This window comes from Lutra lutra, chromosome 2 (genome assembly GCF_902655055.1).
Source record: "Lutra lutra chromosome 2, mLutLut1.2, whole genome shotgun sequence".
NCBI classification, from domain to species: domain Eukaryota; kingdom Metazoa; phylum Chordata; class Mammalia; order Carnivora; family Mustelidae; genus Lutra; species Lutra lutra.
In genome coordinates, this window is record NC_062279.1 from 109,862,119 (window position 1) to 109,876,139 (window position 14,021).

General features: G+C 37.8%; 1 protein-coding gene and 1 long non-coding RNA gene across 4 annotated transcripts in view; both read left to right on the top strand.

Annotated features, from left to right (window-relative positions):
• Positions 1-2,880, top strand: part of EGF (epidermal growth factor) — a 108,599-nt gene extending 105,719 nt beyond the window's left edge. For 2 of the 3 annotated variants that reach the window (XM_047718212.1, XM_047718213.1), the window contains one exon: positions 1,610-2,880. In XM_047718212.1, coding sequence (XP_047574168.1) covers positions 1,610-1,851 — 242 coding nt within the window. In that variant the 3' untranslated portion in view covers positions 1,852-2,880. The remainder of the gene's footprint in view (positions 1-1,609) is intronic. The other variant, XM_047718214.1, reaches the window with a different exon arrangement.
• Positions 2,881-8,177: 5,297 nt separating this feature from the next.
• Positions 8,178-12,548, top strand: LOC125093283 (uncharacterized). The gene is made up of 2 exons (XR_007125196.1): positions 8,178-9,537; positions 11,514-12,548. It is a non-coding gene; the product is annotated as an uncharacterized LOC125093283 (long non-coding RNA).
• Positions 12,549-14,021: the final 1,473 nt, after the last annotated feature.

Below are 14,021 nucleotides of genomic sequence, written 5' to 3' on the forward strand. Positions count from 1 at the left end.
GAAGAAACATTGAACCCACAAAACACGGTTTCTCTGGATGCCTGGCTGGCTCTGTCGATTAAGCATCTGCCTTTGGCTCAGGTCATGGTCCCAGGGTCCTGGGATCGAGTCCTGCATTGGGCTCCTGGCTGAGCAAGGAACCTGCCTCTCCCCCTGCTTATGTTCCCCCTCTGTCTCCCTCTCTCTGTGACAAATAAATAAAATCTTAAAAACAAAACAAAGCAAAACAAAATACCAGTTTCTCTGCTGAGAGGGGCTTCAGCTCTGCTTATATTTTCTGATGTTTGACTTTTGTGAATATGCTTGTTACTGGGGCACCTGGGTGGCTCAGACTGTTAAGCATCTGCCTTCGGCTCAGGTCATGATCCTGGGGTCCTGGGATTGAGCCCCACATTGGGCTCCCAGCTCTGCAGGAAGCCTGCTTCTCCCCATTCCACTCCCCCTGCTTGTGTTCCCTCTCTCGCTGTGTCTCTGTCAAATAAATAAATAAAATCTTTAAAAAATATATGCTTGTTACCCTACTCTCCTCTTCAGATTTCCTTACAGAGAGAATGTAGGATTCTAGTTTTGAAAAACTCATTCACATCTGTCTCCTATGTATATTGCCATGTAACCCAAATTCAGTAGAACTTTTTTTCCTTGATGAAGGCCTTAGATATTAGGGTACACTTAAGAATTGATAAAATTTTATATGTAAACTGTTACCAGTGTTGTTACCTGCATAACAAAAACATTTGGCATTTTCAAAAGTTGCTTGGGTTTTGTTGTTAATACTAACATTATTAGAAAGTAATAGAATGTATATCTTATAGTTACGTATTTTTCTTGAAGAGCTAAAAGCACATAATTCTTTATTACAAAAGTAATTCAGTATAGAGGTACATATAATTTTTCCAGTTAACCAGCAGCACAATGATTGGACCAGAAAATAAACTCAGAAAATAACTAAGGACTTGGTTAGCTGAGTACACAGGAAAAGATTAGAATATCTCCCTTTTTGCTCACTCTACTACAGTTTGACTCACTCTCTGTGAGCCATTCATAAAACTGTCTCCCAATTTGAGTGATCACAGCCCAATCATGGCCAGCTGTCTCATAAAATGCATGAGGTGAGAGATCCAAAGTAGGGAAAGAGAAAGGAAAATGAGATAAAAGATCGAGATTGGCTCTGAGCCGAGTCCTTCCCTGCTCCTGGAAAACCCATTAAAACACAGGCTGTGCTAGTGGTGGATCCATGGAACCATATTCATTGACTTCAGCCAACAGGAGCTGGTGCAGGTTAAGTTAGCATCATGTTGCGGGCAGAGTACCACGCTAGGGGCTAGGCAGGTAAATGCATTGGAAACCTGAGCTCTGTTCCCAAGGCTCCCAGAAGGGGAGAGAAGTACACAGAGAAAGTCAAAGAGGAATGTCAGGTAGCATTGCCTTTGAATCATCTCATGCAACCAAGACGAATTTTTTAGAAATTGGGTCCATGTAGTCTGAGAATGGGTTGATTCTGTGTCTCTCTCGTCTTTTGGGCCTACCCTCCAGTCACTGTTATTTGGGTGTCTCTTGCCAGACATTTTGAATGATGTGAATCCTCAGGTTTCTTTTTCCTTCCTTATAGGCTCAGTACAACGGACATCATGGAGAAATGAACCTGAGATGTATGTGGGCACTGAGCAAGGCTGCCGCACTCCACTGTCCAGTGATAGAGGCTCTGGTCCCCAGACAACGGAGCAGAGCTTTCCTCTCCCCTCCTGTGGGGCACAGCCCATTGCTTTGGGGATTGAGAAGCCACATTCTCTCCTATCGGCTAACCCATATGACAACAAAGGGCCCCAGATCCACCACCCCAAAAGAAGCTGACTCAGTGAAAACTAGAATTAAAAGGAAGATCAAAAAGGATTAACTGTGTTGATAGATGGTAATACTTCATCTCAAAAGGTAGAGGGAAAATATGGATTTTGGTGACACAATCTCTACCACTCATCACCCACTCAGGGTCCTGGAGACAAACAGGTAGTCATGCTTTTGTTTCTTCCTTCATGCAGTCCTGTTGCAGATTTTTCAAGTAAGAGTAATGGAGAGAATCACTAGGGAACTCACTGGAAACCAAAGCACGATGTTACTTTGTAAACTGTGTTGTCTTCAATAGTTAAGATAGCTAGGTACTTTTTCCTCTGTAGCCCCACAAGAAACTGGGCTAAAAGTAGGCAACCACAGTGGTTTGGTCAGTTCTAATTCCTTTTATCTGAACAGAACATTTATCTAAGTCTCATAAAATCGTTAGAATATTAAAATTGCTGGTCTGATACATTGTGGGCATTTAACCTATCACTGGTTTGATCTATGCTGCTGATTTCACAGAATGAATTTTGATAAATTAATTAAAAACTGTTTTAACTTAAACCTGATTTCTTCAGAATTAGTTGGCTTATTTTTTCTATCTTAAAATCTTTGAACAAAAACATTTTATTTTGAAAAATTACCCAGAGACATCACGTTTCCCAAGCATTACTATCCTTTCCTCACAGAATATTTTTTTAAATGAAAATGGTAAATTTTTTTAAATGAAAATGGCAAATTTTAAATGAAAATGGTAAATCTGTACTTATTTTCAAATATGAGATTGCAAGCAAATTTCCGGATTTATTTTCATTTTGAACAATCGATCTCTTCTAATTATTTCAATAAAATCACCATGAAACAAACATTTTCTTGTATTCCTGGTTAAATAATAAATTATAGTTTAGGGGATATTCAAGTTGAACTAAAGTGATTTGCCAGAGTGATTGTTGAAGCTTCCTATTGCTATACTTTTAAAAATAATTTTGAAATCTATTGGAACTTTATAAAGTAAAACTTCCTAAGGTCTTCTTCTTCTTCTTCTTCTTTTTTTTTTAAGATTCTTATTTGTTTATTTGACAGACAGAGATCACATGTAGGCAGAGAGGCAGGCAGAGAGAGGAAGGGAAGCAGGCTCCCTGCTGAGCAGACAGCTCAATGCGGGGCTCTATCCCAGGACCCTGGGATCATGACCTGAGCTGAAGGCAGAGACTTTAACCCACTGAGCCACCCAGGTGCCCCTTTCCTAAGGTCTTCTAATTAAACCTTGTTCTTGTAGCTAAGACATTGTTATTACATATTATACTACCTAATACAGTAAGTATAAACCGTTTGGGCCTTTGGATTTTTCAGCTTAAGCATCAGCTAGTCCCTTTGCTTACTTTTTCTTGCATTTTTCTTCAACTCCTTAGACTGTGGTCAGACCAGAAGTCAGCATAAAAAGGAGTTGAAGCACATCTCTTCAAGTAGAAACTTAGGAACTTTGGAAAAGATTTAGTGGTGAGGAGGATAACTTAGATAATTATTCAGTATGATCCCTTTCCTAGATTTATACAAATACACATTTTTCTGTATTCTGTATAAAGTTTTGCTTTGACAGTTGATACCCTAAAGGATCAGAAGACCTATTTTTTTCCCTAATGAGTGAAATGACCTCAGAAAACAATACTCAGAATATTCCCAGCTATGGAGAAATTATATTCCGAGGTGTGAATCTTTTTTCTCCTTCCCAAAGTGAGCATTTCTGAAGTTTTCTGGGTATAGATCTTACAATTTAAAAAAAATTTACTAACCTCTTTCTTTTAGAATTTCAATGATAACCAAAGAGACGACATGAGACCACAGTAGCTCATAGCATAACATTATCTTTGAACCAGATACTCCGTTTCCTTCAAGCCTTTCAACGAATCTGATACCTCATAAATTGGGACCATGTTAAATCCCAAACCAGGCTGGAACACTGGCTCCCCCATCAAATTAAACAGAAAACGTACGTCACATTTTGCAATCAACAAATTGCCATGAAGAGATGGCTTTCTTTCTTGTGGTTCCATGTTTCTACAGGAAATATCCTCCTTTAAAAATTAATTTTTAGGAAAGAGCATTTTCATCTGAGATGTTTGATTTGCATTTTTTCCAGACTGAATATTTTTATTTCCTAACTCTCATGGTCTCATTGGGCATAGTGCCTGATTGTGATTCTATTTGACTGCTTGTCACCTACTACGTACAAAATGAGCATTCAGCCCCCTTCTAGCATCTAAGAAGGCTTAGGACACTGTATTCTTTCAAAACCTGTTCCACATATTAGCCTTGATTTCCAGCTCACATCCTTGTCATGTGAATAAATGATTATTGTGTGATAATAAAAAATGTGTTAAAAGCACTAAATAATAATCCTTAAAAATAATTTTGGGAGAAAAAGAAAATACCTAGTCATCTTCTTGTTATGTTTTCCTTTTCTTTCTTTTTTTAAGTCTTTAAATAAGAAACCCTAGTTCTATGCATTGTTTCAACCTCAGCTCTTCAAAGTTAGACATGCCTGAGGCAGTTCTGCCATTTAGAACTTCATAGGACATCTGTATCAAGGGAGCATATGCTAGCCACAGCATAGCTCCCTAGGAAAGTATGTGGCAGACATTTAGTATCATGTTAGTCGTGGACACATCTGAAACAGAAGCATTTAAATTATAAAGTGGGAAAATTTCCTAGCTGGTGGTCATATTTTTTTCCTCTACAGCAATATTTGGCCCTTTTGCCACGATTCAGTTTCTGACAGGCCAGAAGAAAATTAAGATGCGCTGCACTCAACAATTAAGACTTCAGGATGCATTCTTCTTCTTAAGTTTATATTTTAATTTCAGTTAGTTAACATACAATGTTATATTAGTTTCAGGTGTACAACCTGTACAACCTCATTAGTACAGGTATAGTGGTTCAAAGCTTCCATACAACACCCAGGGCTCATCACAAGTGCCCTCCTTAATCCCCATCACCTATTTCACCTGTCTTCCCCACCCACCTTCCATCTGGTAACCAGCAGTTTGTTCTCTAGAGTTGAGTCTGTCTCTTAGTCTGCCTCACTTTCTTTTTTCCCCTGTGCTTGTTTGTTTTGTTTCTTAAATTCCACATATGAAAGAAATATAGTCTTTGTCTTTCTCTGATTTATTTCACTTAGCATTATACTTTCTAGCTCCATCCATGTCATTGCAAATGGCAAGGTTTCATTCTTTTTATGGGCTGCCTAATATTCCATTGTGTGTGTGTGTGTGTGTGTGTGTGTGCGCGCGCGCGCGCATGTGTGTGTGTACACACAATATTTTCTTTATCCATTCATCAGTTGACGGACAGTTGGACTGCCTTCATGGTTTGGCCATTAGAACTAATGCTGCAATAAACCTTGGGGTACATGTTTTTGTATTCTTCGGGTAAATCCCTAGTAGTGAAATTGCTGGATTGTAGGGTAGTTCTATTTTTAACTCTTTGAGGAATCTCCATACTATTTTCCACAGTGGCTGCACCAACAGTTTGCATTCCCACAAATAGCGCAAGAGTGTTCCTTTTTTTCCACGTTCCTCACCAACACCTGTTGTTTCTTGTGTTATTGATTTTAGCCATTCTGACAGACTTGAGGTGGTATCTCACCCCCTGGTAGTTTTGATTTGCATTTCCCTGATGGTAAATGATAATGACTATCTTTTCATGTGTGTGTTGGCCATCTGTACATCTTTTTGGAGAAATGTCTGTTCATGTCTTCTGCCCAGTTTTTAAAATGGATTATTTGCTTTGGGGGTGTTGAGTTTTATAAGTTCTTTATGTATTTTGGATACTAACCCCTTATCAGTTATGTCATTTTCAAAAATCTTCTTCCATTCCACAGGTGGCCTTTTAATTTTGTTGATTGTTTCTTTTGCTGCACAGAAGCTTTTTATTTCAATGAAGTCCCAGTAGTTTATTTTGCTGTTGTTTCTTTGTCCCAGGAGACACATCTAGAAAGAAGTTGCTCAGCCAACGTCAGAGATCTTACTGCCTGTGTCTTTTATAAGATTTTAATGGTTTTAGGTCTCACATTTAGTTCTTTAATCCATTTTGATTAAAATGGTCCGATTTTATTCTTTTCCATGTTGCTGTCCAGTTTTCCCAACACCATTTATTGATGAAACTGTCTTTTCCCACTGGATATTTTTTCTTGCCTTATCAAAGATTAATTAATCAAATAGTTGGAGGTTTATTTCTGGGCTGTTCTACTGATCTCTGCAACTATTTTTGTGCCAGTTCTACACTGTTTTGATTATGACAGCTTTGTAATATAGATTGAAGTCTGGAATTGTGATGCCTTCAGCTTTGCTTTTCTTTTTCAAGATTGCTTTGGCTATACAATATCTTTTGTGGTCCATACAAATTTTAGGATGGCTTGTTCTGGCTCTGTGAAAAACACTAAGTGGTGTTTTGATGGGGATTGCATTAAATGTATAGGTTGCTTTGTGTGGTATAGACATTTTAACAATACTTTTCTTCCAGTCTATGAGCATATAATATCTTTCCATTTCTTTGTGCTGTCTTCAGTTTCTCTCATCAGTTTTATAGTTTTAAGAGTACAGGCCTTTCACCTCTTTGGTTAGGTTTACTCTGAAGTATCTTTATTTTTGGTGCAATTGAAAATGGGACTCTTAATTTCTCTTTCTGCTACTTCATTATTAGTGTATAGAAATGCAACACATTTCTGTACATTGATTTTGTATCCTGCAACTTTACTGTATTTATCAGGTCTAGCAGGTTTTTGGTGGAGTCTTTCAGGTTTTCTATATATAGTATCATGTCATCTACAAACAGTGGAAGGTTTACTTCTTCCTTATGGATTTGGATGCCTTTTGTTTCTTTTTGTTTTCTTATTTCCATGTCTAGGACATCCAGTACTATGTTGAATGAAAGTGGTGAAAGGGAACAGCCTTCTCTTGTTCATGACCTTAGGGGAGAGGCTCTCAGTTTTTTCCCCATTAAGGATGATGTTTGTGAGCTTTTCATATATGGCCTTTATTACGCTGAGGTATGTTCTCTCTGAACCTACTCATTGAGGGCTTTTATATGGATGTTATACTTCGTCAAATGCTTTTTTTTGCATCTATTGAAATGATCATATGGTTCTTATCCTTTCTCTTATTGATTTGATGGGTCATATTGGTTGATTTGTGAATGTTGAATCGCCCTTGCACCCAGGAATAAGTCCCACATGATTGTGGTGAATGATTTTTAAAATGTATTGTTGGATTCAGTTTACTAGTATGTTGTTGAGAATTTTTGCATCTATATTTGTCAGAGATATTGGCCTGTAGTTCTCTTTATTAGTGGTGTCTTTATTTGGTTTTGGTATCAGGGTAATTCTGACCTCATAGAGTGAATTTGGATGTTTCCTTTTCTATTTTTTGGAGAAGTTTGAGAAGAATAGCTATTAACTCTTCTTTAAATGTCTGGTAGGGTATGCCTGTGAAGCCATCTGGTACTGGACTTTTGTTTGCTGGGAGGTTTTTGTTTTGTTTTTGTTTTTTTAAATTACTGCTTCAATTTCATTGTTGGCAGTTGGTCAACCCAAATTTTCTTCTTGTTTCTGTTTTGGTAGTTTATATGTTTCTAGGATTTTATCCATTTCTTCTAGCTTGTCCAATTTGTTGGTATGTAGTTTCTCCTAATATTCTCTTATAATTGTGTTTCTGTGATGTTGATTATTATTTCTCTTCTCTCATTTGTGATTTTATTTATTTGAGTCCTTTTTCTTTTTTCTTGATAAGTCTGTCTAGAGGTTTATCAATCTTATTGATGTTTTCAAAGAACCAGCTCTTGGTTTCATTGATTTGTTTTATTGTTTTTTTAAGTTCTATATTATTTATTTCTGCTCTAATAGTTATTATTTCCTTCCTCTGCTTGTTTTAGGTTTCATTTGTGTTCTTTTCCTAGATTCTTTAGATGTGAGGTGAAGTTGTTTGAGATTTTTCATGCTTTTTGAGGTAGGCCTGTCTTGCTATAAACTTTCCTCTTAGAGCTGCTTTTTCTGCATCCCAAAGATTTTTGATCATTGTGATTTCATTTTCTTTTGTTTCCGTGTGCTTTTTTTTTTTCTTGTTTTATTTCCTGGTTGACCTATTTGTTGTTTAGTAGCATGTTATTTAACTTCCTTGTATTTGTGGTCTTTCCAGATTTTTTTCTTGTGGTTGACTTCTAGTTTCATAGCCTTGTGGTCAGAAAATATGCATGGAATGACTTTCATCTTCTGAATTTGTTGAGGCTTGTTTTGTGGGCTGATGATACGTGATCTCTTCTGGAGAATGTTCCATGTGCCCTTGAAAAGAATGTGTATTCTGCTGTTTTAGGATGGAATGTTCTGAATATATCTGTTAAGTCCATCTGTTCAGCGTGTCATTCAAAGCCACTGTCTCCTGGTTGATTTTCTGCTTCGATGATCTGTCCGTTGATGTGAGTGGGCTGTTAAGGTTCCCCTAGTATTGTTGTATCATTACTGATTACTTCCTTTATGTTTGTTATTAATTGTTTTGTGTATTTGGGTGCTCACATGTTAGGTACATAAATATTTGCAATCGTTACATCTTCTTAGATTGGTCCCCTTATTATTAATAGTATCCTTCTCTGTCTCTTGTTACAGTCTTTGTTTTAAAGTCTACTTCGTGCGATGTAAGTATTGCTACTCCCACTTTCTTTTGACATCGATTTGCATGTTAGATGTTTCTACATTCCCCTGCCTCTTCCAGCCTGCTGTTCATCCCATCAGGCGTGTTTCTCATTTTGCTTTTTGAGCCCTTTATCTCTGCTATGTTATTCCTTATTTCTGTGGTAAGGGTCTCACTCCTGTCTTCCACTCTTTTTGGAAGTCCAGTGGCTATTCTAACGATCATTACTTTAAATTCTCTATCAGGCATGTTACTTATATCTGTTTCACTTAGATCTCTGGCCATGGCCTTGTCCTGTTCTTTCACTGGAGACAGATTTCTCTGTCTTCTGATTTAGTCTAAGTCTCTGTGCCTGTTGCTGTGTGTTAGGAAAGTCAGGAAAGTCAACTACCTCTCCTGTTCTTGAGGGTAATGGCCTTATAAAGAAGAGACCTTGTAGTGCCCTGCAATGTAGTGCTCCCTGCTTTCTAGGGCCTGGTGCTTCCAGGATTGTCTCCAATGTGTGCTGTGTGTGCTCTGCTATTTTGTCCTGGCCACTTTATCCTTTAGGCCAGCCATCTGCAGTGGCTCTCTTTGCCTGTTATGGGCAGTGTTTGGTCCCTGGCCTGAAGGTGGTGTGTTTTAGCCAAGTGTGTGCTGGTCTGTTTGTGAAATGAGCCCTGTCACCACCACCACCAGAATCCAAGGCTCTGCAAAACTCCAGGTCAGGTGATGGTTTGAATAGGGCTTTGGGCTGGTCTTCTGCCGGGAGGGGGCGGGGAGTGCTGCTGTGCTGGGACTGAGTCAAGCATGACTGGGAGGGGCAGTTCCAGCAGAGTGCAGGGAGGTGGGGCTTGGTGGTAAGCAAGTTAGGTAGTGAGTGTCAGTGCTGTGCTGGTTCCCACAGGTGGCTCTGTTTTTATCCTGAGGGGTGAGAGAGGGACATGGCACTGCCAGTTTCTTTGTTCCCAAAGCAACCTCTCCATGAATGCTGTCTCTCTGGGATGTGCTCTGAGATGAGTGAATAACCTCCCACTGTGTGCCCCAGGTAATCTTCACATCACTGTTTTCATACTGTATGTTTCTGGGCTCTTTGCTGGCCTTTTCTCAAATAGCAGCCTTCGTGCCCTCTAAGCTAGCCCAGAACCAAGGATGCTGACCTTTAAAACTCCAAACTTTAACTCCCACTGGTTGCAAGAACTCAAGCAAACCCCTCTTGCTTCCCAAGCCGTTTGCTCAGGGATTCCTTTTCTCTGTGTGCTCCCCTGTGTACTAATCTGTCTTTCACCCTTTGCTACGACCATGCTCCCCACCTCCAGCAATGCCATGATCCATTTCTCCCCTAAGCCCATCGCCACACTTCCTAACTTCTTCAGTGTGGCCTCTTCTCTACGTTTAGTTGTGTGGTTTATTTTCCCTGTCTTCAGGTCCATTTCTGGGGTATTTAGGATGATTTCATAGTTATCGAATTGTATTTGTGGGACGGGGAGAGCCTCGGGTCCTCCTACTCCACCGCTGTCTTACAACCAGTTGCCAGGATGTGTTCTAAATGAAGAGTTATAAATCCCAAATTAATGCCTGAGTTATTTGGGTTCTTATTTTTAAATTTATACCATTCATCTGCCAAAATAATGAAAGGATAGTAAAACTGTTATCATTCAGAACTTTTAGGGAATTATTTTGGACAGTGAGTCAAATGTTCACAACTTGGTTTCTTTAGCTCTAAAATGAAGCATTCTTTGTGTGAAAACAACATAAGTCCCAGGAAGTATCAATGCAAACTAAGATGTTATTACTATTTCCAAGGTATTGAGATGCTGTAGGCCTTACTGCTTTAAATACCGATGCTCTTTTATCAGTCTAGGATAACTCCTTCTCTATCATTATATAAAACATGTTAAGCATAAGTGTATCTATCATCGTATAAAACACATTGAGCATAAATGTATCTATCATCGTATAAAACATGTAGAGCATAAGTGATGCCTGGGTGGCTCAGTCAGTTAAGCGTCTGCCTTGGGATCAGGTCATGATCCCAGGGTCCTGGGATCAAGTTCCTCATCAGGCTCCCTACTCAGTGGGGAGCCTGCTTTTCCCTCTGCCTGCTGCTCCTGTTGATTGTGCTCTCTCTCTCTCTCTGTCTGACAAATAAATAAATAAATAAATAAATAAATAAAATCTTAAAAACAAAACAAAAACATGTTGAGCACAAGTATACGTTTTCTTAATAAAATAAGGACTTTATTACATATAAGCCATAATAAAGTGCTATCATTTTGTGATGATCAGAGCTCCTTTACTGCATATTAAAGGTTCTTAAATCTTGAGTCTGAACGTTTTAACCTATTATTTACATTACTTTTCCTGTGGACTTTCCCGCTGTCAGCCCTCATGGCTCCATCAATTACCTCCCATGCAAGCTCCTCATCTCACCTTTCTTGCTGCTTCTGTTTTGTAAACATGGTATTCAGATAACCAAGCAAGTCAGCATCGTATATAAAGTAAGAATAAATGTATATTGAAGGCAAGTTTATGAATATTTCCTGAGTACCGTACATAAATTTTAGCCCTTAAACTTTTGGTATGTTGCAACCTTTATTTTTTCCTTAGTGTTTTCAGCTGTATTCTTAGCTTGCTGATACATCAGTTCCAAATAGATGAGGTGATGTCATTATGTATATAATGATGATACATGATGTAGTGGTTAAAAAGATGGTCTCTGAATTCCATAGGACTAGATTTTAAATACCATGTATCACCTACTAGCTTTGTAACCTTCTTCAAACTACTTAATCTCTCTAAATTTCAATTTCCTCATATTCACAATGGGGAGAATAGCATCACCGTTGCCATAGGGTTGTTGTGCTTTCAAATGAAATAATGCATGCATGGTGCTTACCATTAATGCTTGCCGCAGAATTAAACCATATGATTATTGTTATTATTTTACCCCTTTTTGAGACCACTGTTTCAATCGTATTAGCTTCCAGTATGGTAAACTTGTTTGTACTGCTTCTTTTCCAGGCAAGTGGCATATGAAGATGGGGCTAAGAGCAGAGCCCTAAACCCCTGGGTCAGAATTTCACAAGGTGTTGTACACAAATATCAAGGCAGGTTAAACATTCAATTTCACTTTTACATTAAAATGACCATCTTAGACATATATGTTTGGGATATGTTGGTCATTAATTCATCAAGTTTTATGCATTGGATAAAGAGCATTAATTATGACTATATTTGTTTTATGAGACAACATTATACAGTTTATCTATGTCCAGCTAGATCTGGGAAAATAATTTTTTTGTTTTTATCTATTGTTTTAAAGGCAAGATGCTTATAAGCTAAAGAGGTTTTTGAGAAACCTCTTAAAGCTTCTGAAAATATCAATTGACTTTCCATAATGCAAATTATGTGTTATGAGAATAACCCCTTTGTCTATATATTCTAGGGAGATAGTTCTCTAACACTTGTTGGCAGCTGTTAAACAAGTAGAAATATACTGTCAAATGTGGACATTAGTTTTAAATACGTATTAATTTGTTAGAGCTGGAGACAGCAGCACAAAAGACACAGGTGGTGGCTTCTAATGATAGGTAAGCAAATATATAATTAGAGTTCTAGAACCACTTGATCTCTGTCAACAGCCACTTTCCAAAATTTTTCACTATCATCACCATCTTTTATTAGTATTTCCACCTGTTGCCTTAATGGTAAGGAAATACCACCTAAAAGCAGTATGACAATGACTGGGCTATGATTGAGCTTTTAAACCATTTATACCCAAATCCCATTTGATCCTACCTAGTCTTATAGATGTGGATATGTATGGCAGTTTGCACTATCAAAAAGATTTTGAATCTGTGGAATTAAAATATTTTTCTCCAGAATTATATCTTACATTTGCATTGTGGCTTCTGATTATTGTATTCCTTATCTTATTTGATCTCATTGGTTCTCACATCCAATCTAAAAAATTTAGTGGAGCAGATGTTCTTTCCATTTTACTTGTTCTTAAAGATTGTATCCAAAGTTGAAGGAAATTAAAGACGAATAATAAAATATATTACTAGAGATAAGAAATTACTTCATAATAATAAAATGTTTATTTTTTCCAGAAATATATTACAGTTCTAAAATCATATACATATGATACCCATCTTCAAATATATAAAGCAAAAAATTGAAATTTTATCAGAAGTATTGAAGAAAATAACATCACAGTAGATTTTGCCATACTGCTCTTGGTAATTAATAAACTTGGGAGACAAAAAAATTAGTGAGGACATAGAAGACTTTAAAGTACAGTAATTAGAATTGGATATATATGGGGCACATATAACTTCATGAAAATTAATATGTATGTGCTAGTCCATAATGTAGCTTCAATAATTTTCTGGGGACCACATGAATGTGGTGATATAGACCATATTCTCTGATTGTAATGAAATTCAGTTAGCGTTAATAGTAAAGTGATAGGGGCGCCTGGGTGGCTCAGTGGGTTAAGCCGCTGCCTTCGGCTCAGGTCATGATCTCAGGGTCCTGGGATCGAGTCCCGCATCGGGCTCTCTCCTCAGCAGGGAGCCTGCTTCCCTCTTTCTCTCTCTCTGCCTGCCTCTCTGTCTACTTGTGATCTCTCTCTGTCAAATAAATAAATAAAATCTTTAAAAAATAATAATAATAATAATAAAGTGATAAAATGTTTGTAAATTACATAAACATTTCCTAATAACTTATGGGCCAAGGAAGAAATCATAATGGAAATTAGAAAACACATAGAAATGAACAATTATGAAAATTCTATATACCACAATGAATGGTATATAATTAAATTGGCATTGAGAAGGAATTATATAGGAATCATATAAAGGATATAGGATATATCCTTATACAGAAAAAAAAAATTAATGAGCTAAGAAGTACCCAACTGAAGAAGTTAAAAAAGGAAAGTAGAATAAATCCAAAGGAAGTGTAAGCGAAGACTTCATAAAGATAAAAGGAAAAATTATTGAAAAAAGAAAAAATTGAGGCACCTGGGTGGCTCAGTGGGTTAAAGCCTCTGCCTTCAGCTCAGGTCATGATCCCAGGGTCCTGGGATGGAGCCCTACATAGGGCTCTTTGCTCAGCAGGGAGCCTGCTTCCCTTCCTCTCTCTGCCTGCCTCTCTGCCTACTTGTGGTCTCTTTCTGTCAAATAAATAAATTAAAAAAAAAAATCTTTAAAAAAGAAAAAATAAAAAATTATAAGGATCAAAAAAGCCAAAAGTTGGGGCGCCTGGGTGGCTCAGCGGGTTAAGCCGCTGCCTTCGGCTCAGGTCATGATCTCAGGGTCCTGGGATCGAGCCCCGCATTGGGCTCTCTGCTCAGCAGAGAACCTGCTTCCTCCTCTCTCTCTCTGCCTGCCTCTCTGCCTGCTTGTGATCTCTCTCTGTCAAATAAATAAATAAAATCTTAAAAAAAAAAAAGCCAAAAGTTAGTTGTTTGAGAAGTTTAACAAATATACAGCAATATTAATCAAAAGAAAGAGAGAGAATGAA